This window comes from Macaca mulatta, chromosome 1, assembly GCF_049350105.2.
Source record: "Macaca mulatta isolate MMU2019108-1 chromosome 1, T2T-MMU8v2.0, whole genome shotgun sequence".
Lineage (NCBI taxonomy): Eukaryota > Metazoa > Chordata > Mammalia > Primates > Cercopithecidae > Macaca > Macaca mulatta.
The window spans coordinates 203,310,716-203,335,715 of NC_133406.1; the positions used below are offsets into that span (position 1 = coordinate 203,310,716).

A 25,000-nucleotide genomic window follows, 5' to 3' on the forward strand; every position below is an offset into this window, starting at 1 on the left:
AGATGTGAGCCACCAGGCCTGGCCTCAGGGCTCTTTTATTTATTTTTATTTTTTTAGAGACAGGGTCTCACTTTGTTGCCCAGTCTGGTCTTAAAATCCTGGGCTCAAGTCATCCTTTTGCCTCAGCCTCCCAAAATGCAAGGATTACAGGAGTGAGCCACCGCACCTGACTCCTCAGGCCCGTATAAGGACACTGATCCCATTTATGAGCATTCTGTCCTCATGATTTAAGCACCCCAAAGCCACTTCTCTTAATTCCATCACTTTGGGGGTATTTCAACCTATGAATTTTGGGGGGACATAAACATTCAGACTGTAGCAACGTGCAAATAGCATGTGCTCAAATGGCACTGAAGTATATTCAGGGTAAAGGAAGTGTTCCTGTCCCTCAGCTGTCAGTTCCCCTTCCCAGAGGCAACCCCAGAGTTCCATTGTGTCCTTCCCGAAGACCTTTGTACACGTATGAGCAGTATGCACACATGCATGCGTCTGTTCACAGAAATGGTAGCATACTGTTCTCTCCTTTTTTCATCTAGCACTCTAGCACAGAAAACGTTCCACATGTACAACTGCCTCGTTATTTTTATTGGCTACTTTATATTCCATTGCGTGTGTATACCAAAGTTTACTTAATCAGTCCTCTGTTGATTGCATTAATATTGTTTCTCATCTTTTGCTGTTTCAGACAGTGTCAGAGTGAATAGCCCTAGATGCATCATTTTGCAAGTAAGTACCTGTAGGATAAATTTTCAGCAGTGAGGCCAGGCATGCTGGCTCATGCCTGTAATCCCAGCACTTTGGGAGGCCAAGGCAGGAGGATGGTGAGAGGCCATGGTGAGATGATTGCTTGAGCCCAAGAGTTCAAGACTAGCCTGGGCCACAAAGTAAGACCCTGTTTCTACAAGAAATAAATTAGCCAGGTGCTGTGGTGTGGGAGGATTGCTTAAGCCCTGGAAGTCGAGGCAGCAATCAGCTGTGATCATGCCACTGCACTCCAGTCTGGATGACAGAGTGACTTTGTTTCCAGAAAAAGAAGATTCCTTGAAAAAAACAACAAACATAAAAAAATAGCTGGGCGTGTTGGCTCATGACTAAAATCCCAGCACCTTGGGAGGCTGTGGCAGGCGGATTTGCTTTAAGCCCAGGAGTTCAAGACCAGCCTGGGTAACATGGTGAAACCCCATCTCTACAAAAATACCAAAAGATCACCCAGGCATAGTGGCACATGCCTGTAGTGCCAGCTACTCGGGAGGCTGAGGTGGGGGAATCACCTGAACCCGGGAAGTCGCGGCTGCAGTGAGCTGTGATTATGCCACTGCACTCTAGCCTGGAAGATGGAGTAAGGCCCTGTCTCGAAAAAAAAAGAATGTTTATATTTTTTTCTCCTTTCCTTTTTATTCCTTCAGTTCCTGAGAGTTTTTCTTGGGATATTTGTTACCTGGAACAGTTGGAACTTTCTAGAACTTTACACTTTGTAGAAGGCATGACAGTGACCTCTGGTGTTTCTTTCCAGGATGGAGGTGCAAATGCCATTAAGAATTCCCTGTTTTTGCCTTAGCACTTTACTTCCCATGTTAGTCTCCTTAAATTACTGTTTTCAGATCCTGCTGGAAGATCTTTGTCTCCAGGCCCTTCATTTCCAGGCCAGAGCTGGTAGGCAGGCCCCTGTTCCATAGGCAGCAGTATCAGGAAGCGCCAGCAGGTGGCAGGCACGGCTCCACAAGCAGCCTGGGAGCAGCCAGTTAGAGCCTTTACACCATTCCCAGTGACTTGACTTCCCAGCAATGTGCCCAACTTAGTGTGGGGTGGGGCGCCTGATCCTTTCCTCCCACCTCGTTTTGCTGACATTTCTTAAATGGATGAGCAGTTTAGATCACCAGCAGCTGCCTTGAGAGGAGCTTAATGAGGCCACACCTCAGGATGACAGCCTGGGGCCGCCTCCCCTTCAGGAACTAGCCGGAAGGATTTACATGCCATGGCCTGGGATGGCTTGGGTTTCCTTAGTTGTAGGGCCCGACTTCCTGCCTCTTTCAGCCAAATCTCCCACACCCTTCCCATGAACTGGGAGGTCCCCAGAACAGGCCCTTGCCACCCTCTACTCCACCCACTCTGCTATGGTCCAAGAAAAAAAAAAGCCAGGGGCTTGAGAAACCCTGGGACAAAAGTGCTAGGGTCCTTGGGCTGCCTTCTTTTGGGGAAGTGTCTCTAGGGACCAGCTGGGCCCAGGACTCAGGCTGGTTGCATCACCTCCTTCCCTGCAGCTCCTAGATATATGCCCCCCAAGTCCCACTTTCTCTGCTGCTCACTCACTCTTGTCTTGGGAGAGTCCTGCCCAGCACCTCCCTCAGGGCTGGGGTCTTTCCCTTTTGTGTACAGAAGACAAATGCTGGCTTTTCCAGGAGGCATGGGGAAGGGAGGGCCGAGAACTTTGTTGGGGGAAGAGGAGGCAAGTGGCAGCTGCAGTGAGGAGTACTGGCCCCTTCCCAGACACCACCTGTCCCCCACCTGCAGGAGACTACAACGATGGGGGGTATGAGCAGCACTGCGGGGGAGAAGGGGATTGGAGAGCTGCTCCCCTAGACCTCTAAAGTTCTGCTCCTAGTTTAGGTCCCAGGTCTTTAGGGACTGCTGAGTTTTTCCCCCACTCTACAGAAGTGGGATGGGGACTGGGCTGGGACATCCAGAGCAGGGATCTTTCATCCCATTGTGGGCTCGTTTGCTTTCTGCTAGGGAGGCTGGAGGTTTTCTGAGGACAGATTGGCCATAGTCACCCTGGCTTCACTCCAAGAGGGGTTAACCCATGTGTGCGAGACAGAACTCAATGAAACTCAGGGTTCGGCCCCCGCTGGTGAGAGCCCAAGGGCAAGGTGGGGGGCCTGCGGGGGTGTGGGGGAGGGCAGGCAGGAGACTGTCCTCTGTGAGCTCCCTGGGATCATTTCCCAATAGTGCTGGAATTTGCATACTCACTGGTTTCCCCATCAGCTTCTGGCTCCTGGAACCAGGAAAACAAGAGGAGGAAAGAGCACTGGGGCAGCTCCCCAGAGTTTGATCTCTTCCAGCACACACAAGTCACATTCCATCCCTGTCCCCCTCTCTGAGGGAAGCTGCCTCTGAAGAGGCAGGAAGCTGAGGCTCTGAGAGAGAAGTGGGTTGCCCAGGGCTGCATTGCTAGTGATGGGCGCTTGAATCCAGGGCCCCTCCCTCCCCTCCTTTCACAGGAACTGAGTTATTCTCCTCTCAAATCTAGAAAGAGGCAAGGACCATCGTATCCCTTTTACAGGTGGGGAGACTGAGGCCCTGTGAGCAAATACCACCTACCTAAGCTGCTTGAATGGGCAGTGGAGCAGGAGGTGATGGGGAGAGCTTTGGAGTTAGAGCCAAAGTCGTGGGAAAGAAACAGAAACAGGGCACTGGGCCTGGTAGCCTCGGCGTCACTCTGCCTGGCAGACTAAGAGGCCTGCATCTAAGCCTGCCTAGAAAGCACAGGATGCAAGCTCAGACCAGCAGGGCATGGAACTGACCAGTCCTCCCCAGATCCCAGCCCCGCAGGCACATGCCACGTGGGCTCTGCCACCCTTACTGGTGCCTGTCAGTGAACCAGCAAGGCCAGACTTGACCTCCAGGCACGGCACAGCCAGCCAGGACCCGCTACCCACTGCCCGTCCCTCCCCACACACAGCAGAAGCAGCAAATGGCCCAGAGTTCAGCTCTGGTCAAGAAGGAAGTAAGCAAGTATGAACTCCCAAGGCTATGGCCAGCTGGCAGCTGGGATGGGAAGAGGGGTGAGAATACTCTGTTTCTTCCAGGCAGCCTAAAGCTCCACTGTGGTGTGCAGAGACAGAGGGGGCTTGGCAGGTGGGGTTGCTGGGCATCTGCTGCTGACCAGGTAGGTAGGGTGGTCCTTTAAGCTGCTATGCTGGAGGGATTCCTTTTTTTTTTTTTTTTTTTTTGAGACAGGGTCTCACTTTGTTACCCAGGCTGGAGCATAGTGGTGCAATCATGGCTCACTGCAGTCTCTACCTCCTGAGGTTCAAGTGATCCTCCTACATAGCCCAAGAAGCTGGGACTATAGGTGTATGCCACCACGCCCAGCCAATTTTGTATTTTTTGTAGAGATAGACTTTCCCTGTGTTGGCCAGGATGGTCTCGAACTCCTGAGCTCTAGCAATCCGCCCACCTTGGCTTCCAAGTGTTAGGATTACAGGCGTGAGCCAACATGCCTGGCCTGGAAGGATTCCTTTGTGGATGTTGAAACCTAGGAGAGTTGTAAGGGGTGGGGCTGAGGGTACCTTTACCTCCCCCATCCCTGCGGGGCCCTGGGTTGCTGCAAACTAGTGTCCAGACCCACCCTTCCTGTCCCCCCTGGTTTGGGGACCAGAACCAGGACTCAAGGCCCCAGTCTGTCCTTGCTCTGTGGGGCCTTGGGCAAGTCACTCAGCATTGCCAAGTGGCTGATAATGAACTGGACAGTCTGGTATTTTAGCTTCCTGTCCCACAAAACAAATAGAAGCCCAAGTATATTGTAAATAAGATTTCTTTTTGCAGATAAAACTAGACTCCAAGCCCTTTTACACTTTTGCAGCCTAACTGCCCCCTGCCCACTCGTGTGTCCATGGGCCCCTCCTAACAAGGCCCAGACCAAGGCCTCGGGAAAGATGCTCCATCCCCAAGGGGCTAAGCATTCCTGGTGAATGTTAGAAATCTTCCTTCCAGAGAAGGGTCAGGGAGCTGGTGTGGAAGGGCTTCCTCCTGGGGTGAAGGAGGTCAGGGTGCACACCTGCTGACCTTTCCTCACCCAGAGGCCAGCCCAACGCCCTGAGCGTAACAAAGACAATCACCTCTTGAAAGGGCTCGCATTGATTGTACTTTATTGATGTATTACAGGAGGTAAGGACTTTCTGCTTAAAATATTTAAAATTTACATGTGTACACATACACATGTTCCCCCACCTGTGGGGAAGGGCGAGATGACTCTGAATAGAGGATGGAGGAGGAGGAGAGAGTGTAGACAGAGGGCCCTTGACCCCTACAGGGGCAGTGGGATAAGGAACAGAGTGGGGCAGAAGGTAGGTTATTAAGAAGCATCTTGCTTACTGACATGAAGCCACATGCCCAGCGAGAGCACGGATGAGGCCTCATAGGCATAGAGGAGGCCCTTGGAGGGCGGGCACACAGTGCCCAACTAGCCAGCCAAGGCCAACGTCCCAGGGGTAGGGCGGAAGTGGGGTGGCGTGCACAGGGCACCCAGCCCAGGCCTCTGCTGCCCCCACCTCTCTCCCCACCCTCCGAGAGAAAAGACGGTTTGGGCCTCAGCCATGGACTGACGCCGTTACCGGCAGCGTCTCCTTAAACTACAGAGATACAATGTGTATCAACAGGGTGATCGTTTCTGACCCACTCAGGCAGACAGCTAGAGGTGCTGCATGGGCCAGAACCAATCCTACAGTATCTTTGGTTTGTGGGTTTCCTTCCCAACTTGAATCCTCCCTCTGTCCAGTCTCCGGGGTGGGCCTCAGGGCTGGGAATGGGCTGCTCGATGGCCCAAGGCCCAGCCTGACAGCCCGTGGAGGCTGGGGGTGCTGCCCTTTCCAGCCACGGGCAGCTTACTCACTGGGGTGCTGGGACTTGTAAGAGAGGATCTCGGCAGCCAGCTGCTGGGGGTCCAGGAGCTGCGGGAAGCGCCCCATCACGGCCTCCACCAGGTGTGGGGGAAACACACCACACAGCTTGGTATACACGCTGGCCTGCTCCTTGGCCAGGCTGCCTGCCCTGCCCCATGGGCTCCTGCCAGCCCCTGGGCTCTGTACTGGGGGCTCTTGAAGGACTGGTGTGGGTGGGGGCAGTGGGTACGGTTCAGACCAGTACTCTCGAGGCGGAAAGGCAGGGGGCGGAGGTGGGTAGTCGGCAGGGACACTGAAGTGGCCAGCACCCATGGCCCGGCCAAAGGCAGAGAAGGCCGCAGTGGCTGGGAGCTCAGATCCATAGGGACCGTAGCCCGTGTAAGGGGCTCGGCGTGGGCCCGGCTCACCAGGGCCTCCTCCTCGAACCCCCCACAGTTCCGACATCTGGCTCTCCAGGGAGCCAATGCCTGAGTCCAGGCAATCCTGGGAGACGTATGGGAGTGAGTCCAGAGTCTGCGGGAGCCAGTCCGTGGGCCCGAAGCTGCTGCCACTGCCCCCGCTAGGTGGGAGGCTCCTGCCTGATGGCGCATAGGTCTGTGTTAGACCCTCCTGGCGGGGCCCTGGGGATCCCTGGGCCCCCAGCTTCTTCCCATCCAGGCTGCACTGCTCATTCTCTGTTAGCAGAGAACTGGACTGGGATGAAGGTGAAGGCCGCCGGCCACTTTTGTCCTTGCTTGGGGCCCTGGGGGGTGAGAGGAGAGCATTGGCGCGGAGCTCATCTGCCACAGAGCGCTGGGGGCAGCTTGGCCGCTCTGGGTGGAAAAATCGGCACTTGATCCCGTAGGTGCATTTCCTCCCTGGAAGAGGAATCAAGAGGGACTCTAAGCAGAGGCACTTCAGAACCAGGGGTGAGAGAGCAGGGAAGGGGTGGCACAGGAAATGGGGTTGGGTGGTCCAATGGTAGAGGTCCCCAAGAGGAAAACAGGGCATAGGCAGACAGGTGAGAGGAAGGGCAGGAGTGAGGAGGGCCGGGGAGGGCAGGCTGGGTTCCGTACCATAGGGACACGGCTGCTTCCTGTGCTCCAAAGTGAGTGGCTTCTTACGCAGGAAGTTGTCCAGGCTGGGCCCGTGCCGGCCCAGTGGGTCATCGGGAGGCATAAACCTGCAGAGGGTGCAAAGAACTCTCTGGAGGTGGGAGCCATGCAGGGACTTCTAATTGCTGAGAAGGGGCCGATGGCAAGCCTTGCTGGGAAGAACAGGAGAGCGACACCTAAAATAGGGGCCTGTCCAGGACCCCCTAAAACTGTTCTCTGGGTAGGATCATACCAAGGGAGGAGAAAGGGATCCCCGGTCTAGAGGGCCACAGCCCATGGGCACCTTTAGGGGAACACTCTCTGAGGTCGTCGGGGGGATGGCAGCCCGTACCCACTGGCCCATGGCCTCTGCTCGAGAGATGCCATGTTGGTTCGTAGAGAGGCCACCTGGAACCCCAACCACATCCCCTCATAAGTGCTACGGCTCTATCTCCCAAATTAGCCACTCTCTCCACCCTACAGCCTGCCTGGTCCTGGTCTGATTTTGCCTATGTGGTGAGCTGTCCATCTCACTCTAAAAGCTGCCTGGAGCGAAGACCACAACCTCCCATGGCTGCAGGGCCTCGCAGAGCCCAGCCCCCAGCTCCACCCCTGCCAGGGGCATCTCTGGCTTCCCCTGTGGACCCCAAGTCCATCAGGGTCTCTGGGAGGAACATACTTGTCATTGACGAAGGAGTACATGAGCAGCCGCTCCTCGATGAAGCGCTTCCACTCCTGCCGCTCGCCCTGGAGGTCACGGTACGTGTCGTTGGAAACCACGATCCCATCAGATTCATAGGCCAGCTTCACGATGAATCTGTCGTCATAGCACACCACCCGCTTGCCACCCACGCGCCGCGATGGTGTGAACACCAGGATCTTCTTCTTCTCCAGTTCCCACAGGATGTGCTGGTCTGGGAGGTGACAGGCACACACAGGTCAGGGCCCAGTGGGACTCAGAGCCAGGCCTACAGGGCTCCCTAACCTGCTGGTGGCCATACACAGGAGGTGTTAACGCCAAGGTCACAGGGGCAAGAACTAGCTCTGCCGAGGCCTCTTCCACACCCCAGCCCCTCCCTTGGCCCGGCATAGTTTGCTGCCTGAAGACCAAGAACATCTGAGCACAGGTGGCAGGGCCTGCATGGCAAAGGCTCCAAGCACAGAGCTGGCCTTGCTCCTTTTCTCTCTCTGGACATCAGGCCTGTTCAAGCCAGATGTGGTCTTGGCTTTGGCTTTCATCCAGCCTGTTCTGAGGGGTCCGTGAATGAGCCCCAGCTTGCTCTGGGGTGGGAGAAGTATTTTGGCTCTGTCCCTTGCATTGCCAGGACAAGGTTGCTAAATCCCATGGTGGGGAAAGGTCAGGCCACTCACCAGGCCCCACCTGGGGAGCTGCTGGGACCACAGGGACACAGATGTGAGCAAGTGGAAAGGGCCCCTCTTCCTGGAGCCTGTAGCCCCAGACAGCCTGCCCCCAGATCTCAAGACTTCTAGAGAAACGGATTCAGTTTTTACCTCCAAAAGCTGGGGGCTCTTGCAAGAACAGTGGTAACAGCTAACATACACTGAACGTCTACCACGTGCCAGGTACTCTTCTCAGCACTTAACCATGTGTTAACTTATACAATCTCATGAGGAAGGAGCTGCTGTCAACACCCCCCGCCGACACTGACCCCATGTTTCAGATGAGGAGCACGTGGAGCGGGGCTAACAGAGATCCCTGCCCAGGCCAGGGCGCCAGGAGGGGACAGAGCCAGGATTCCAACTCTGGTTGTCTTGACTCAGAGCCCACAGGCTTAACCACTATGTGGCACTGCCCCTCTACCACTGGGGAGGTTGAAAGAGCGACCCGCCCACCAGTAGGATAAGGGAGGGGCCCCACATCTGAGGCAGAAGACTAGACAAGGTGACCTCCAATGACCACTGTTCAGAGCAGGTTGCTAAGGACAGAAAAAACTGAGAAAAGAAATGCTGGTCCCTGCTTGAGTTCTAGAAGTTAGGCCACTCCCAGAGGGTCTCTCTTGGGGAGAACCAGGGCTGCTGGGGCAGTAAGACCATCCCACCTCCAGAGGCAGCACTCACCTGTGATGGGCACATCGGGCCGAGGCTGCTCCTTCCTCCAGGATGGCACAAACACTGTGATGTCTGTGTGGCCCCGCTCCAGAAACCAGTTCACCGCCAGCAGGATGCCCCGGCAGGAGAAGACCTCCTTGTTCCCATGGCTGGGAGGGAGAGGAGGACAGGGTTAGCCCACACTGATGGCCAGCCTGCCACCCCCTAGGCCTGAGCAGGAGGAGGGGGGCTGTCATACCCCACCCCTGCCCTGGCTTTGGTGGTGGTGGTGAGCAGCCCCTTCCCCTTTGGAATCACCAGCCCCTTCCTCTTTCCCCAGGGCTCAGGCCCTGGCCCTCTGCAGGTGGGGCCCAAGGCCAAGGCCTCCATTCCCAGTGCCAGTTCCCACAACTCCAGGATGGCCAGGCCCCGCTGGGACTTTCCCTGAGGCTCCATCTCCTGAAAGTGAGGAAGCGCCCAGGAAGCTGGCAGCACTGCTCCCCACGGTGGGGGAGGGCCAGGCCACTTGCAACACACCTGGGGGTGGGGGAAAGGTGCCGGGAGACTTCTGGTTCCTGCCCCACCCGGCGAGCTGCCGGGACCACAGGGACAGACGTACACATGCACACTGAGTCACCACCCCTCCCTCGCCTCTTGCAGCATGGGTGGGGGCGGGGGAAGCACCGGCTGGGCTGACTGAGGAGAAACCAGATTGTTCCGGATTAAAGTTCAGTCCTCACACACACCTCAGGGACTGGGGCCTGAGAAGGGCAAAGGGGAAGGGGCTGGCGACTCCAGCCTTCAGTGTGGGACAGAAAGTGCCAGAGTGGAGCAGGCTCCCCTTTCAGTCTGAAAGTGAAAGGATACTGCTTTTCCTCCCAAGATGGCAATCCCCCCAAACGCCTGTTCACCCCAAGGCTGAAAGACCATCAGGAAGACGCCGGGGGACTCTTAGTAAGGACAGCTGAGTGAGGCACGGGCCCTGCCTTGGTCTCAGACCAGGCCGTACCCCACCCACAGGTGGCTGCACCCAGAAGGGCGCCTGGCGGGGCTCCTGGGCTGCTGCAGCTCTCCATTCCTCTATCTGAAAACGGGCCCAGCAGTCTGCAGTGTCCTTAAGACGGGTCAGTCAGCTTTCCTGGTGGCTTCAGGCCAAAGATGGCCCTGCAAAGTAGGGGTTCCAGCTGGATTTCCTGGGGGACGGAGGACTGGGGCTTGGGGCTCCCAGGTAACACTAAGTGTCATGGAAGAGCTCCTAGGACCAGCAGCCCCACCTCTCACTGCCCCCTCAGTGAACAGCTTAGACTCTCATATTTGGCAAATAAAACAGAATAAATGTTACGCAAAAGAGGCAAGTCCAGGGCCGACCACATCCTGTGGGTGTCTTTAATGGGAGTGGGGGAGGTAAGGGGTGATAGCTGGAGCCTTAAGAGAAGGTAAGGCAGCTGGGGGCCATGGAGGCTGTTTGGGGGCAAGGCTGGGGCACCAGGGTCTGAAGGTCTCTAAATTGTAGGGGAGACAAAGTCCAGCCCAGGGCAGCACTCATCCTCCCCTGGTCCCCCTGCCCCATCTGCCAGCCTGCTTATAAGAAAAGTTCCCATTTGCTGAGAGCTGTGAACCAGGCCCTGTTCTAAGCACCTAACACTGAATCATCAGCAAGCTTGTGAGGAGGGCACTATACCACCATCATCCCCTTCCCTGTTTTTCAGATGAAAACTGTGGTCCAGAGAAGGCAGCTTAGTCACCAGGGTCACACAGCAGTAACGGTGGAACAGCGATGCAGGCCCAGGACCTGTGCCTATCACCACCCTGTACATTAATGCTCAGGTAGGTATAAAGGCAGACAGACCCTGATCACAGGGAATGAGCAGGGATTCGCAGGCACCGAGCTCCCACTGGCAGCCAGATATATGGCTTCATTCTTACAGGGCTTGCTACTGTGAAGGAAAGAAAGGCTCTGGGACTCGTCCAAGGTCACCTGGCTAGTGGTAAGAGACATTCAGAACTGGAACCCAGGTCTGGGCCACTTGGTTGCCTTCCTGTCTCTAACAGAAGACCCAGAATTTATTTGGGAGAACAAAGCTCCCAAAATTAAGTTTAAACAAAGTGTGTTCTAAGAGACAGGCGGCGAAAGGGAGAAACAATGCTGGGGGCAAACTCCTGCTCTTCCTTCAAAATGCTTGTGAGATGTCACTGCCTCTGAGAAGCCTTCCCTGACCTGCCACAATGGGTCAGGTCCCTGGTCTGTGTCTTCACAATGCCCAGTGCTTCCCCCATCACATCATCCCCTTCCCTGGGCCTTCTGCCCTGCCTCTCAAAACCGTGGCAGCTGGGTCACCCCAGGCCCAGCTCCTTCTCTCAGGTATGCAGTGTGCGCATGTATCCACCCACCCGCCTCCCTCCGGGCACGTGATCCTAGGCTGGTATCTTGGAGCCTTGGGAACTAATGGGATGCCAGGGCTCCCAGGGCAGTGCACTGCCTCTGGGCATTGAAAATCTTGCCTGGGGACAAGTCGGTCCTCAGCAGCCCTAGCACCTGAATATTCCCTCAGCAGATGGAAAAACTGTGATCAGTGGGTGCTATCAGAGCCCTCTTGGTACAGCACATGAGGCCTGGAGTGCCCCCCTACAGCTAGCTTTAGTCTGTTTCACTGCACTGGAGGAAGCGCTGCTGGCACAGGAAAACCAGACATCCCTGCCCCCACCCCAGTCCTCTTTGCCCGTAAGGTCAGGGTCCCCCAGCCTGGCGAAGCAGACACTGATAGGAAGTGTGTGTAGAAGACTCCAGCTAGACTGCTCCTGCCCCAGGACAGAGGGCAGGGCTGGGCCAGCCTCCCCAGGTGAAAAGATATGCCTGGGCTGGGCCTGGTGAGTGGAGAAAAATTCCCTTAGAAGGAAACAGAGGTGAATTTCCCCATAATTTGCATATGATGGATGGGGGCTAGCCCGCCTGCCCCTGGGGAGGAGGGTGGCCGGGGCAGGAACCGAGTAGCAGCTGAGACAGGAAGTTTGAGGCTGGAATTCCCCTCCTGCCACTACCCCAGCTCAGAAACCCCCGAGGTGGGTGCGTAGCTCTGCTTCTCAGGAGCAGGCTCCTCTGAGCACCCCCCAACATCACAGCCCCTCCTCCCATGTCCCTCCTCCTTCTGGATACAAACACACACCGCACTCGGCTGCTCCCAGGGCTCAGCCGCTCCTGGCCCACGCCTCCAGAGGAAGGAGTCACACAGATCCAACCTAGCTCCTAGCCCAGCCACATGAGGCTGGACACTGAGAGGGAGCCCCCCTAATCTCGAAGCACAGGCTGTAACCTGCTGCCTCTTGGCATAGAAACTGGATTTTCTCAGCCTCCCACCCAGGCTCAGCCCAAGTCAGAGAGAGGAAGACTGGCCTGAAGGTGACAGAAGGAGGGAAGAGGCCTCAGCTGCATGCCTGCTGAGCCGGGCCAGGGCCAGCTGGACAGTGAACTTGTCCCACGGGGGCCACAAATCAGAGAGGGCAGAGGCCGATGTCATGCCAGCCTTGGGTAGCCCACCTAGGAGCTCCCTCGGGGCAGCCAGAAAAGCAGCCCTTCCCAACCCCGTGTCTGGGGTCTCCCCATCCATGCCAACAGGAACTTTTCCCTGTGAGCCATCCACCCAACACTGACTCATCAGCCTGCCTTGGAGGGAACTGGGAAAAAGTTAGGCCGGAGGGTGGGGCCTGGATTGACAGGAGAAGTCTGGGTTCCCCAAGGTCAGCAGCAGCCCTGGCTTCCCCCTCTGCCCCTACCTTCCCACCCCATTCCTGTGCTTGGGGATGGGGGTGGGAGTCACTGGGGGCTGAGTCCTGGCTTTGGCCCCGGGGAACCTCCAGAGACCAGTCCAGCCCAGGCTGCTTCAGCTGAATCAGTGGGGATCCAAGTCGCAGCTCACCTGAGGCCAGAGTATTAGGCCACTGGCCCACAACCCATGTAAAACTGGACCTAGCCTTGAGGTCACTCTTGGACATAGTCGCTGGACCTGTTTTTGTGGGAGCCTAGGTCTGAGACAAGAAGGCCTCAGAAGCCCAGCCCCTGAAATAACAACAACAACAACTGCTTACTACCACTGCCTACTACCACTACTTTGGTTCCCGAACGCTTGCTCCTCTCCAGGATCCGCATAACCCCTCCTCACAACACCCACCTGAGGAGATCAGGTTCAGAGGGTGAGTGAGCTGCTGCCCAAGGGTTGGTCCCCTTTACAGCCCTGCCTCACATTACAGAAGAGGAGCCGAGACAGTGCTGGCCTCAGGGAGGGACCCACAGCATAAGGCGAGCTCTGTGGACAGAGGGACCTGGGCTGGAACCCTGCCTCTGTCACCAGTAGCACGACCCTAGGCAAGCCTCATAAAAGGCTTTCCCTCCCTCTAGACCAGTCCCTAAGAAGACAGTCACTCCTTCCAGCCCACCAGAGCTGCAGACAGTCATCCTTCCATGTGTCCTGGCCACAAGAGAGATGCGAACCTCATGTGTCTCGGCCACAGAAGCGACACTTACCTCATGGCTACATTGCTCCCGTCGATGACCACTGGTCTTAGGTCACTGCCCTCCTTGTCCTCCTCTGGGAGTGGAGGTTCCAGGTTGGGAGCCTTAGGGGTGCCCCCACCCCGCGGGACTAGAGGGAGCTGAGGGCAGGGGTCCGGTGAGGCCTGGCGTTCCCGTTCGGTGGCCGTCCCGTGTTTCACCAGCTCGCCCAGCACCGTGTTGGTGTCTGCCTGGACGCCCAGCTTCTGTAGGACGCTGTGGATCTCCGAGGATGAATAGCCCAGCTTCCGGAAGAAGTCCACCTTCATCTGCAGTTCCACCGCCGAGGCCTCCTCAGCTGCCGGCTCTTGGGCTGGCCTGGGGGTGCCCTGACGGCTGTGGCTATGGCTGTCCTCAAATTCCCACAGACTCATGGTGGGGCTGGCTTCCAGGACAGGCTTCTCTCCACAGGGGCCACTCATAGCTCAGACTCCTGGAAGGCACCACACCACAGCTCCTACTGAACAACCAACAGGGTTAGGGACGGGGAATAGCGCTCTCTCCCACCCTCCCTCCCATCACCACACCCAGCAGATGAGGGATGGGTGGCACTACACACTACATCATGTTATTAGTTCAGGTTGTCCTCTCAAAAGCTCTCCCAGCTAGGCATTCCCATTCCCATTCCCATTCTATAAAGGGAGAAACTGACCCACAGACATTAAAAACTTGCTCAAGGTCATCCAGCTGTTAGCTGGTGGCTCGAAGATCAGAACTTAGTCTGAACTAAGACTGGAACTGCCCCAGCTGGAAAGACTCGAATCCCCACGCCAACCCAGGGGGCCCAGAAGGCGGGACGGGGTTTTCAGATGGAATCTTGGGGTTGGAAGTGCGTCGCGAGGCCCGGGGCTTCCCCACTGAGGCCATCGCTTTCGCCCACCCGTCCAGCACTCAGAGCTCAGGCCCAAGCAGCGCAAGGCCCGTGGCCGGACTCCCGGAGCCGGGGAGGGCAAGTTTCCGGGGTGACCCGCGGGGAGAAAAGTTGCTGGGAAACTCTGGTTGGCTGCCGGGAGCTGGTGACGCCGAGGCTGTCCCGGCCCGAGACCCGAGCCCGCTCGGTCCCCGATCCGGTGCTCTTCTCCGGCTCTCTCAACTTGGGCTAAGTTGGAGGGGTACTGAGGCCCGGCGGGCTGGATAACAGGACCCCGCCCTTCCCCACTCCTCCCCTCCCCTCGGCTCGGCTCGGCTCGGACCCCGCCAGAGCGCTCCCTGCCGCCTCCCCGCCGAGGCCCGCGCCCCGCCGCGCCTCACCCCGCCGAGCGCCAGCCGCGGCCGGCGGCGTCTCCATGGGGCCGAATCCCGGGGGAAAGGCCAGCGGCTCCTTTATATGGGGCGGCGCGCGGGCAGGTGGTGGTGAAGCGCTGACGCGGAAGCGGGCAAGGGGCGGGGCCGTCCGGAACCGCCCTGGGGGCGGGGCCTCGAGTCCCTTCCTGCTCCGCCCCTCGCGTCGCGGCCCCGCCCCCGCGGCCGCTGCGCGCCGGACGGGGCCAACCAGGGCGTCAGGGTCCTGGGGACGCCGCCTCAAGGCCGCGGCGGCGATGAGCTCCGAGCGGGACACTGAGCGGCCCGAACGCGCAAGATAAGCACGGACTGAACCAGGTACACGTACCTGCCGGGGACGCACTGACCGAGGTGCGTCCAGGACGAGTAAAGCCGCGAACGCTCGGACCTAAGAACTTGACAGGTACACCCTGCCTGATGAAGCTACGGCCAGGTGCGCATCGAGTGAATCAGGTACACAGAGGTTGGTCCACGCACCTTGGAGGCAGGTCCATGGTTATAAAGACAGGTACATCCAGACAGACCCTTTCCAGATGGAGTCAGGCCCCCTCAAGACACGCTGTGCTTGAAGCCATCACACAGAGGTGGGCCACCCCCAGGGACAGGTACACTTTTCCTGAAATCTGTACCTTACTAGGACCGAAAGGCAGGTTCAACCAGCAGATGCACAATGACCGAGGCAGAAAACCAGGCAAAAGAGGGCCATTTACCCCAATCACCACATGAGTGTCCACACAAGAATTCTGTCACCCACACCGCAGAACTCACTGACCGCCCCCACTGGAGGAACACCCTTGCTCCGTGAAGATGCTTTTAGTTTCCCAGGTCAGACCTGATTTCTCGCATGAGCACAACACTTCACTGTAGCTACTCGCGAGCTTACAGACAGAGGTCATTATGCTGATGTTACCCTTGAGAAATTCTGCAAAGGCTAAACTGCCCCAGCTGGAAAGACTCGAACCAGGATGGAGAGCTCCTATTCTAGTGCTCCTATTATTTGCCGTTTTGTGAACCACGGGTGATTGAGGGCAGAGGGGAGCCTGGCTTCCAGTGTGTGTGTGTGTGTGTGAGAGAGAGAGAGAGAGAGAGAAAACACAGGGCCCACACGCTGGAGGACAGAGCCGCATGCCATCAGTGCTTACCATGTGCCAGTCCTTTCTTACATTCTCTCTACTTCATCATAGGCATGTGTCCTATAAGTGCTAGTGTTATAATAAATACTTGTTTATTATAAAAGACACCATAGACACAACTGTACATGTACAGCTTAAAGGATAATAGTAATAATTTAAAAAGCCATGTATCCATCACTTAACTTAAAAAATAGACCAGTGCCAGTACCTTGAGGCCCTCTGGGTGCCCCCATCACAGCCTTCCCCCGACATCCTGAAGAACTAGTTTCCTGAATTTTAATTGTGCTAGTCATTCTCTTGCTTTTCTTGTAGTTTTACCACCTTTGTATGCATCCCTAAATGGGATATTGTATAGTTTTGCTGTTTTTTACTTTGTGTAAATGGAATCATTCCATAATTATGTGACTTCCTTTTTCATATAGGATTATATTTTCAAAAATCCATTTTGATTGCCTGCATACCTGTAATTTATTTTACTACTGAATAGTGTCCCGTTTTATGAATATCCCACTGGTTACTTATTCATTCACCTGTTGTTGGATGTTGTTTCTAGGATTTTTTTTCTATTAGAAAGACTGTGCTTTGGATATTCTTGTATGTATCTTAATGCAGTTGTACAGCGGAGGAAATGCATGTTCAGAGATTCAGAAAGGTGAAGTCACTTGCTCAGGTTCTGGGGGCTGGTGGAGCTGGAACTCATGTAGCTCTCTCCAAGGCAGTCCATCTCCCCATCCACACCTGCTTGTTTGGGAGGCCACCAAAGACCTCAGGGAGGCAGGCATGTGCGTCTCTAGCTGGGCCCTGAGGCTGTTCCTCGGGGCTTGCCTGCCCCTACCTAGCCGTGTTCCTGCTTTGTTGCCTGCTCATCTTTGAAGACCCCAAAGTGTTCCCTTCTCTGTGCCCCCCAGGCACAGCAGCTCCAGGGGCTTGGCAACCTGAGGAGAGAGGAAACACAAGGCCCCCTGCCATGTACAGCTCACATCCCTTGCTGGGCGCCTCACATGCTTGCTGTCACTCCAGCTGAGTACAGTGCTGGCCGCACCCCTAACCTCACAAAAGCCACTTTTACAGATGAGAAGAGCTCAGTTATGTTTTTTTTTTTTTTTTTTTTTTTTTTTTGAGACGGAGTCTCGCTGTGTCTCCCAGGCTGGAGTGCAGTGGCGTGATCTCGGCTCACTGCAAGCTCCGCCTCCCGGGTTCACGCCATTCTCCCGCCTCAGCCTCCCAAGTAGCTGAGACTACAGGCACCCGCCACCACGCCCGGCTAGTTTTTTGTATTTTTAGTAGAGACGGGGTTTCACCATGTTAGCCAGGATAGTCTCGATCTCCTGACCTCGTGATCCACCCGCCTCGGCCTCCCAAAGTGCTGGGATTACAGGCTTGAGCCACCGCGCCCGGCCGAGCTCAGTTATGTTAAGCATTTATTTGCTATAGTAACTACCTTTACGATAGTAAAAATATTAAGTGATGTGTCCAGGTTAATAATGATAATGACAATACTAATCAATCACGGAGATAATGCCTCCCATTTATAGAGTGCTCACTGGGTGGTAGGCACAGGCCAGTGCCTTGCAGACACTTTCGGGCCTCTGCTCTGCTTCTTCTTTGGTTCAGAGTATCCTTCCTTCCCTGCCACCCAGCTGCTTGCTAGCCAGTTCCATTCATCATTTGGATGATGTCATGTCCTCTGTGAGGCCAGCCAAGACTCCTTTGATGCTGGTTGTACCCTCCTAAGTGTCCCCACAACACCCTGCCTATGTCCCAATGTGTTAGGTTGTCTTTGCCAGCCTGGGACCTCCTCTGGAGCTGCAACAAGACCAGACTCTGCTCCTGCTCCCAGACCCTCTGCTGCCCAGCCCTGTGCCAGTAGGAGCCAGCAGGACCAGGCGATGAGTCATGCTGCTCCCTGCCCTCCCAGAGAGAGCCACAGTCTCACTGTTTTCCGGCTCATGTTCCTTCCCAAGAAGCTGACTCTCTTCTGCAGAACCCAGGGCTGCTTCGGGGAACCCCTGCTCCATTTGCAGCTGGATTTTGCAAACTTTGGCCCTAATCCCCAGGAATCCTCTGAGGCCAAGCCCACACAAACCCCTCCGCCTCTCATACGCCTGTCTTGGCAGCTGGACGGGGTAATTTCCTTCCTGGAGCCTGCCTGGCCTCCCACCATCTATCTGCCTGTGCCCAGGCAGCCTAGGTGGGGTCTGCAAAGCGTGTGGACTGGTCACTGCCTGAGGGTGGTGGGGGGTTGGGAGGTGAGGTTGGAGAGGGAAAGGTCCCAGAAATGACCTTGACTTTCAGTTGCTTCACTGGGCAGCTCAGCTTAGGGAGGACCCGGGAACTGGGCTACCTCTGTAGAAAGGCTGGGCCGGCTGCCCTCAAGCCTTAGCAGAGTGCTGCTGAGGTGATGTTTAAATTCAGCAAGGCCTCCTGGAAGTGAATAAAGGACCAGATCCCTCCCATGTTTGAGACTCCTGGTATATTTCAAAAAGACATGTCACAGCAGGGCTACAAAAATCAATGTGTGTTTTAAATGCTAACTGAACAAATTAACTCTTTTTTCTAAAATCATGCACTCAAATGCAGTGCAATGTATTTGGACTATTGACAAGATAATTGGAGAGCTTGTTTTAAAAATACATTATTTCCTTGGAGAGATGGCTGACTTTTTAGGGCTGGGACAGGGAAAAGATGAGCCGGGAGTGTGTTGTGGTGCCAGGGAGTTAGGAAGCACTCAAAACGCAAAAGGATGGGAGTGCGTCAAAGAGATCAGGAGCCAGAAGAGCTCCCTATGGCCAAAGCTGGAGCAAATGAGCAAGGGAATAAATTATAGGATAATACTGAATTATAACCCAAAGTATAAATAAATATTTATACTGATATAAATATATATTTTTTTGTTTTCAGAGCCAGGGTTTTGCTCTGTTGCCCAGGCTTGAGTGCAGTGCCATGATCGTAGCTCACTATAACCTTGAACTCCTGGGCTTAAACGATCCTCCTGCTTCAGCCTCCTGAGTAGCTAGGACTACAGTTGTGCACCACCAAGCCTGGCAAATTTTAAAAATTTTTTTGTGGAGATGGAGATCTTGCTATGTTGCCCAAGCTGGTCGTGAACTCCTGGCCTGAAACAATCCTCCATCTTGGTCCCCCAAAGTGCTGGGATTACAGGCATGAGCCACCACACCCAGCCCCGATTTAAAGAAATTGTTGGTTATAAACAATAACCAACTGAGGGAGAAGAGGTAAGTCTTCCTTACAGAAGAATTTCCAATAATGAATGCAGATTCTTTCTCCTCTAGGAGGTGGAGCTTAATTATTCCTTTCCCTTCCCTTTCCTGTACACTGGACTCAGGACTTGCTTCTAAATAATAGAGTAGGGAAAGAGAAGAATAGTAACTATGCAACGGAGAAACCTACAGACACCGCTTTAACCAAGGGCTCAAGGTTAACATCACCAGTGATAAGTCTAGTGGCTATCATGTAGCTAACTCTGCCCCATCCACACCATGACATATGACCAGAAGGATACTTCACCTCTGTGGTGTTCTTTCTAAAACTCTATAACCCCAGAGAAAAAGATCAGACAAACCCAAATTAAAGGATGTTCTGCAAAATACCTGACTAGGACTCCTCAAAACTGTCAAGGTTGTAAGAAGCACAGAAATAATTAAAGCATTGTGAAAAAGAAAAAAAATCAAAAGCACAGAAAGACAGCAACAGCCATGGACCAGAGGACACTGGACATGCTGCCTAGATGCAGGATGTCACTCTAGGTCATGTCGTGGAGCAGAGAGAGCAGGAACAGAGAGGCTAGTGAAATCCAAATAAGGTCTGCAGTTATGTTACTAATGACGGACTAATGTGGGATTTTTGAGTTTTGAGAAATGTACCAGGGTGGTGTAAGATAACATTAGGGAAAACCGAAACTGGAGGTCGGGTATTCGGGAACTCTCTGTACTATCTTCGCAACTCTTCTGTAAACCTAAAGTTAATTCCAAAATTCAGAAATTAGGCTGAGGCAGGCGGATCACCTGAGGTCAGACCAGCCTGACCAACATGGTGAAACCCCGTCTCTACTAAAAATACACAAATTAGCCGGGCGTGGTGGTGGACACCTGTAATCCCAACTACTTGGGAGGCTGAGGCAGGAGAATCACTTGAACTGGGGAAGCAGGGATTGAAGTGAGCTGAGATTGCACCACTGCACTGCAGCCTGGGCGACAGAGTGAGATTCCGTTTCAAACAAACAAACAAACAAAAAACAAAAACAAAAACCCCGAATTCAGAAGTTTATTTGGTAACTATACATATATATAGTTACCAAGAGAAATGTACCAGGGTGATGTAAGATAACATTAGGGGAAACTGAAACTGGAGGACGGGTATTCGGGAACTCTGCACTATCTTCACAACTCTTCTGTAAACCTAAAGTTAATTCCAAAATTCAGAAGAGATATATATATATTTACGATATATTATATATTTACCATATATATATTTACCATATATTATATATATTTACCATATTTTTTTTTGTGTGTGTGTGTGTATATATATAATTTTATGGGCCTTACAGATGGTGTGTTTTGGTGTTTTGGTGATAGGCCAACCATCTCTGTTCAGTTCTATTGGTCTGCATCCTGTGTCTGAGGACAATCCTATTTGGAGATAGCATCCGAAGTCTAAACTTGCAGCCTTTTTGTCTGTGGAGCCCTGGCCAGCTCCTGTCTCTCCTCTTCTTCTCTCTCAACCAACCCTCATGCTGCTACCCCTTCTCCCTGTATCTGAACCCTCAAATCAGACTGCCAGAGCTAGAAGGTCTCATAGAGAGACAGAGATTGATTAGGCTAAATCTTTTGTTTCTTTTTGTTTTTTTTTTGAGATGGAGTCTCACTCTAGCCCAAGCTGGAGTGCAGTGGCACGATCTCAGCTCAGTGCAACCTCCGCCTCCCGGGTTCGAGCAATTCTCGTGCCTCAGCTCCCCACGTAGCTGGGACTACAGGTGTGTGTCACCACACCTGGCTTTTTTATTTTTGTATTTTTTTAGTAGAGACGGGGTTTCACCATGTTGGCCAGGCTGGTCTCAAACTCCTGACCTCAAGTGATCCGCTGACCTCCACTTCCCAAAGTGCTAGGATTATAAACATGAGCCACCACACCTGGCCTTGAATCTTTTGTTTCATAGATGAGACTGAAAGAGAAGGAGGAAAAGGACTTGCCCCTGGTCACGTTCAAGTTAATTTGGGCAGAGCCGAGAATGGGACTAGCCAGGCTTTCTCTGTCCCGGGATCCCTGGCCCCATTTGCCACAGAGATGTGGGTCAGACCCACACAGGTGCTCTGAAGTATTGGTGACTCACTTGGGGACCTGATTAGGGCAATGTTAAATTCAAAGGAAGGGCTGAATGCCAAGTATTAGTTGGGAAGAATGGTTTGGAGTGGAAATTTCTGCTTTGATCTCACTGTGCATGCCTTAACAGGTGAATCCCACCGGTTTTGAAGATCCAGGAAAAGACATGGCCTGAAAGTGGATAAAAGATTGAGTCTGTCTCTGCCCCGTACTCTTACCCCCAGAGCTATTGCAGTAAAGGGGCCAGAGAGGATTCTGCAAAGCCCTGAGCGTGTGAAGGGGGTTGGGTCCCCAGTTTTGGGGTTGAACACTCCCTAATGTGCACTGGGGACACCACTCTGGTGATAAACTCAAAGCTGCTGGAGAACCCACGTAGCCTTTCCTGAAGCCTAGAGAGAAGGGGATGGGGCTGAAGTGGCCCTGCTGCTGAGGCTGCTATGTGGACATTCCCACCTTTTGGCCTAGGAGGGGGAAGTGCCTCCCTTTCTGTGTTTCCATAATGAACTGGGATGGTCTGTGCCACCATTGTCTCCCCACCTGACTGTGGCTCCTTGAGGACGGCCCTGAGTCTCACTGTCCTCTGCATTCCCAGCACAGAACCTGGCACGGATGTTGGTAAATGTTTGCTGAATCAATGCATGCCTGAGCTGAAGTGGTTCCAGTTATGTTTTGCTGTGTACATGTCTGTTGTACCCTCTTTGCCATGTCCAGCTCGTGGACCTCCCCTTGCATTTGAAAAAAGCAGTCACAGGGAAGTTGGCTGGAAGAGAGCTCAAGGCTCACCTGGGGTCTCCAGCTGAGCCATCTGTGGAGGTTCAGATGGGAGTGGAGAACTACAAGCTGAACATAGATGAACTTGCAACCAGGGCAGATCTAACCAGTCAGGAGCTTGCAGTGGCTGGGCTGACGTCAGCTCATGTGGTCAGTGTGGCCACCCACAGATGGGGTGGTCATAGTGAGCACCTCACAAGATATGGGGATCACTAATGCGCCGTTCACATGGTGGTCATCTGTTCTGATGGCAGTTAGAGATACAACTGGCTACTGAACATGCTGTAGGAGACTTGCTGGTGCTGGTTGTCTCTCCTGCCCCCTTTGCTGGATTCCCTATTCCTAATGGTACTGGAAATTTCTCAGCCATGTAGTCTGGTCAGAAAGGACCCTATTCCAGGGGTGGGGCCTAACTGCCTTAAGCAAATCAGAATATTTCTTTTTCTTTTCTTTTTTTTTTTTTTTTTTTTTTTGAGTTGGAGTCTCACTTTGTCGCCCAGGCTGGAGTGCAGTGGCGCGATCTCGGCTCACTGCAACCTCCACCTCCCGGGTTTAAGCAATTCTCCTGCATCAGCCTCCTGAGTAGCTGGGATTACAAGTTCCTGCCACCACGCCCGGCTAGTTTTTGTATTTTTAGTAGAGATGGGGTTTCACCATATTGGCTAGGCTGGTCTCCTGGCCAGGCTGGTCTCAAACTCTTGATCTCGTGATCTGCCTGCCTGAGACTCCCAAAGTGCTGGGATTACAGGCGTGAGCCACTGTGCCTGGCCTGCAAATCAGAATGTTTCTTAGTTTTTTTTTTTTTTTTTTTTTTTAATGAGATGGGATCTCATTCTGTCACTCAGGCTGGAGGGCAGTAGCATGATCTCGGCTTGCTGCAGCCTCCGCCTCCCAGGCTCAAGTGATCCTCCCACCTCAGCCTCCTGAGTAGCTGGGATCACAGGTGCATACCACCACAGCCGGCCATTTTTTGTATTTTTAGTAGAGATGGGGTTTCCCCATGTTGCCCAGGCTAATCTTGAACTCCTGAGCTCAGGCAATCCACCTGTCTTGGCCTTTCAAAGTGCCTCGGATTACAGGCGTAAACCACTGCACCCAGCCCAATCAGAATATTTCATCCTTTAGGCTACAGTAATTGGTCAGAAAAAGGTATAGGTCCCAAATCAGGCCAACCAGAGTGCATAAGTCTTGATTCAGAGTCTTTTCTTTGAGCTAACTGGGAATCCAGCTATTTCTTGCTAATTACAAATGAGAAAAGCAAGTATTGCCAGGAGTTTCTGGCAGCCACCTTGTGACACATCATACAAGATAGAGCCAAGAGGCTGAAAGAAAATAGGTAACAGCTGCTAGATCAAGCCTTACCTAAAGCTACCCCTGGTTCTAGGCTTGTTGGTTATCTAAGCCCACAAGTTCTGTCACACCAAAGATGTCCCTTTTAATGGTAATAATAATTACTTAATTACTAAGTATATAGTAATTACCTAAATGCAGCTTAGGAGATAAAATCTTAGAAAATATGAGATCTGTTTGGCAATAATAAAACACTCATAATGAAAAGGTCAACAGAATGCTGAGTCAGCCCAAGCTCAGCTACCTGACACATGACAAATATAAGACCTAGAGAGGCCGTGAGACTTGTTCAAGGTTTTGCAGCTGCTTAGTAGGGCCTCCTGACCCACAGTCCACTAATTCTTAATTGTTTTTCTTTTATTTATTTTATTGAGACAGGGTCTCACTCTGTTGCCCAGCTGTAGTGCAGTGGCGTGATCTTGGCTCACTGCAACCTCCGCCTCCCAGGTTCAAGCGATTCTCTTGCCTCAGCCTCCTGAGTAGCTGGGATTACAAGTGTGTGCCACCATGCCCAGCTAAATTTTATTTTTATTTTTTGGTAGAGATGGCGTTTCACTATGTTGTCTAGGCTGGTCTCGAACTCCTAGACTCAAGTGAGTCACCCGCCTTGGCCTCCCAAAGTGCTGGGATTACAGGCATGAGCCACCATGCCTGGCCTAATTCTTAATGTTTAATGATAATTGGAGTGCTTGAATTTCTGTGCATTCCCAGTGAAATCATCACTACATGTTTTCTCTCTTGTCTTGCCTGTCTTTCCAAGAGGCAGAGAAGGAATGTTAATATTTCTCTTTATTTTGTAAATAGGGAGGTAGAAACCCAGAAAGGCTTAAAGATTTGCCAAAGATTACAGCAGGGTAGTGGTGAAACTGGTCCTAGGAGCCACATGTGCTGAATGCCATTTAGGGTTCAGCCCCTCTATCCCACCCCTTATGCCAGCCACCTCTGCTTCCATGAGAGTAGGAGTAAAGATTAGGGGTAGGGTGGGGACCTTTCTTGGCCTTGCTTCTTAGTGGCCGAGTGAATAAAGAGGACATTGCCTTGTACAGGCCAAAGAAGTGATTATGGGCCTTGAGAGATAGGTCCTTCCCCCCAACCTTAGGAAAACCAAGGTTATGATATTTCTGTTGCCAGAGCCTCCAAAAGGGAGGCCAACCTAGAGAGATGAGAGGCTGTATGCATGGGATTCTGGCCCCACAATCCGTGTGACCCCAGCTCTGACACCTACCCTCTCCTGCCCCCAAAGCCTTCTATGGCTCCCCAACCTTTTCAGCAGCCACAGGGCTGATGTGTTTGGCTGCACAGGTGTTGCACTGAACAATTTTGGATTCTGATCTGTATGGCGCCTCTGGAGTTGTGCAGTTCACAGCTTGCACAACTGTACACGGCAGGCCTAGGTTGCCTTTCTCAATGTTTGGACATTCAGATCATTTTCACAGCAATCAATAACCTTACAAACCCTTTTAAAAAATAAATTCATTTCATCATTTTTACAAGATATAGAAGATATGTTGAGAAAATTTATTTTGTTTTAGGTCAGTCTGATCCCAAGGATTGTATTAGAAAGTGTATATATAAAAAGATGCATTATTTTTAAAGGCTACTTTTGACCATTTTCTACTTAATAAAGTGATGCCTACTGTTTAATAGAATTTATATCTGTCAGGGGAGTTTTAGGGAAAAAAGAATTTAATTTTATGAGGAAAAGCAAGGTTTACAGACAAACTAATTAAAAATAATTTGTTTTTTTTTTTTTTTTTTTTTTTTTTGAGACGGAGTCTCGCTCTGTCACCCAGGCTGGAGTGCAGTGGCCGGATCTCAGCTCACTGCAAGCTC

General features: G+C 53.0%; 1 protein-coding gene and 1 long non-coding RNA gene across 6 annotated transcripts in view; one reads left to right on the forward strand and one right to left on the reverse strand.

The window, feature by feature from the left end:
- Positions 1 to 4,851: 4,851 nt before the first annotated feature.
- ZC3H12A (zinc finger CCCH-type containing 12A) lies at positions 4,852 to 14,684 on the reverse strand. 5 transcript variants are annotated; one of them, XM_015135655.3, is made up of 6 exons: positions 14,541 to 14,684; positions 13,263 to 13,746; positions 8,774 to 8,913; positions 7,374 to 7,608; positions 6,677 to 6,783; positions 4,852 to 6,478 (listed from the first exon to the last, which is right to left on the reverse strand). In XM_015135655.3, the coding sequence occupies exons 2-6, from the start codon at positions 13,709 to 13,711 to the stop codon at positions 5,604 to 5,606; spliced, it is 1,806 nt and encodes a 601-aa protein (XP_014991141.1). In that variant the 5' UTR covers positions 13,712 to 13,746; positions 14,541 to 14,684; the 3' UTR covers positions 4,852 to 5,603. The 5 variants fall into 5 exon arrangements, with proteins under 5 accessions (XP_014991141.1, XP_001111465.1, XP_077819291.1 ...); XM_001111465.4 differs by having other exon boundaries at positions 13,263 to 13,749; positions 14,541 to 14,667; XM_077963165.1 differs by having other exon boundaries at positions 6,677 to 6,863; positions 14,541 to 14,657.
- LOC106997818 (uncharacterized) overlaps positions 14,546 to 25,000 on the forward strand; it is a 106,036-nt gene continuing 95,581 nt past the window's right edge. Inside the window, exon 1 of the long non-coding RNA XR_013403982.1 lies at positions 14,546 to 15,023. This is a non-coding gene — a long non-coding RNA (uncharacterized LOC106997818). The remainder of the gene's footprint in view (positions 15,024 to 25,000) is intronic.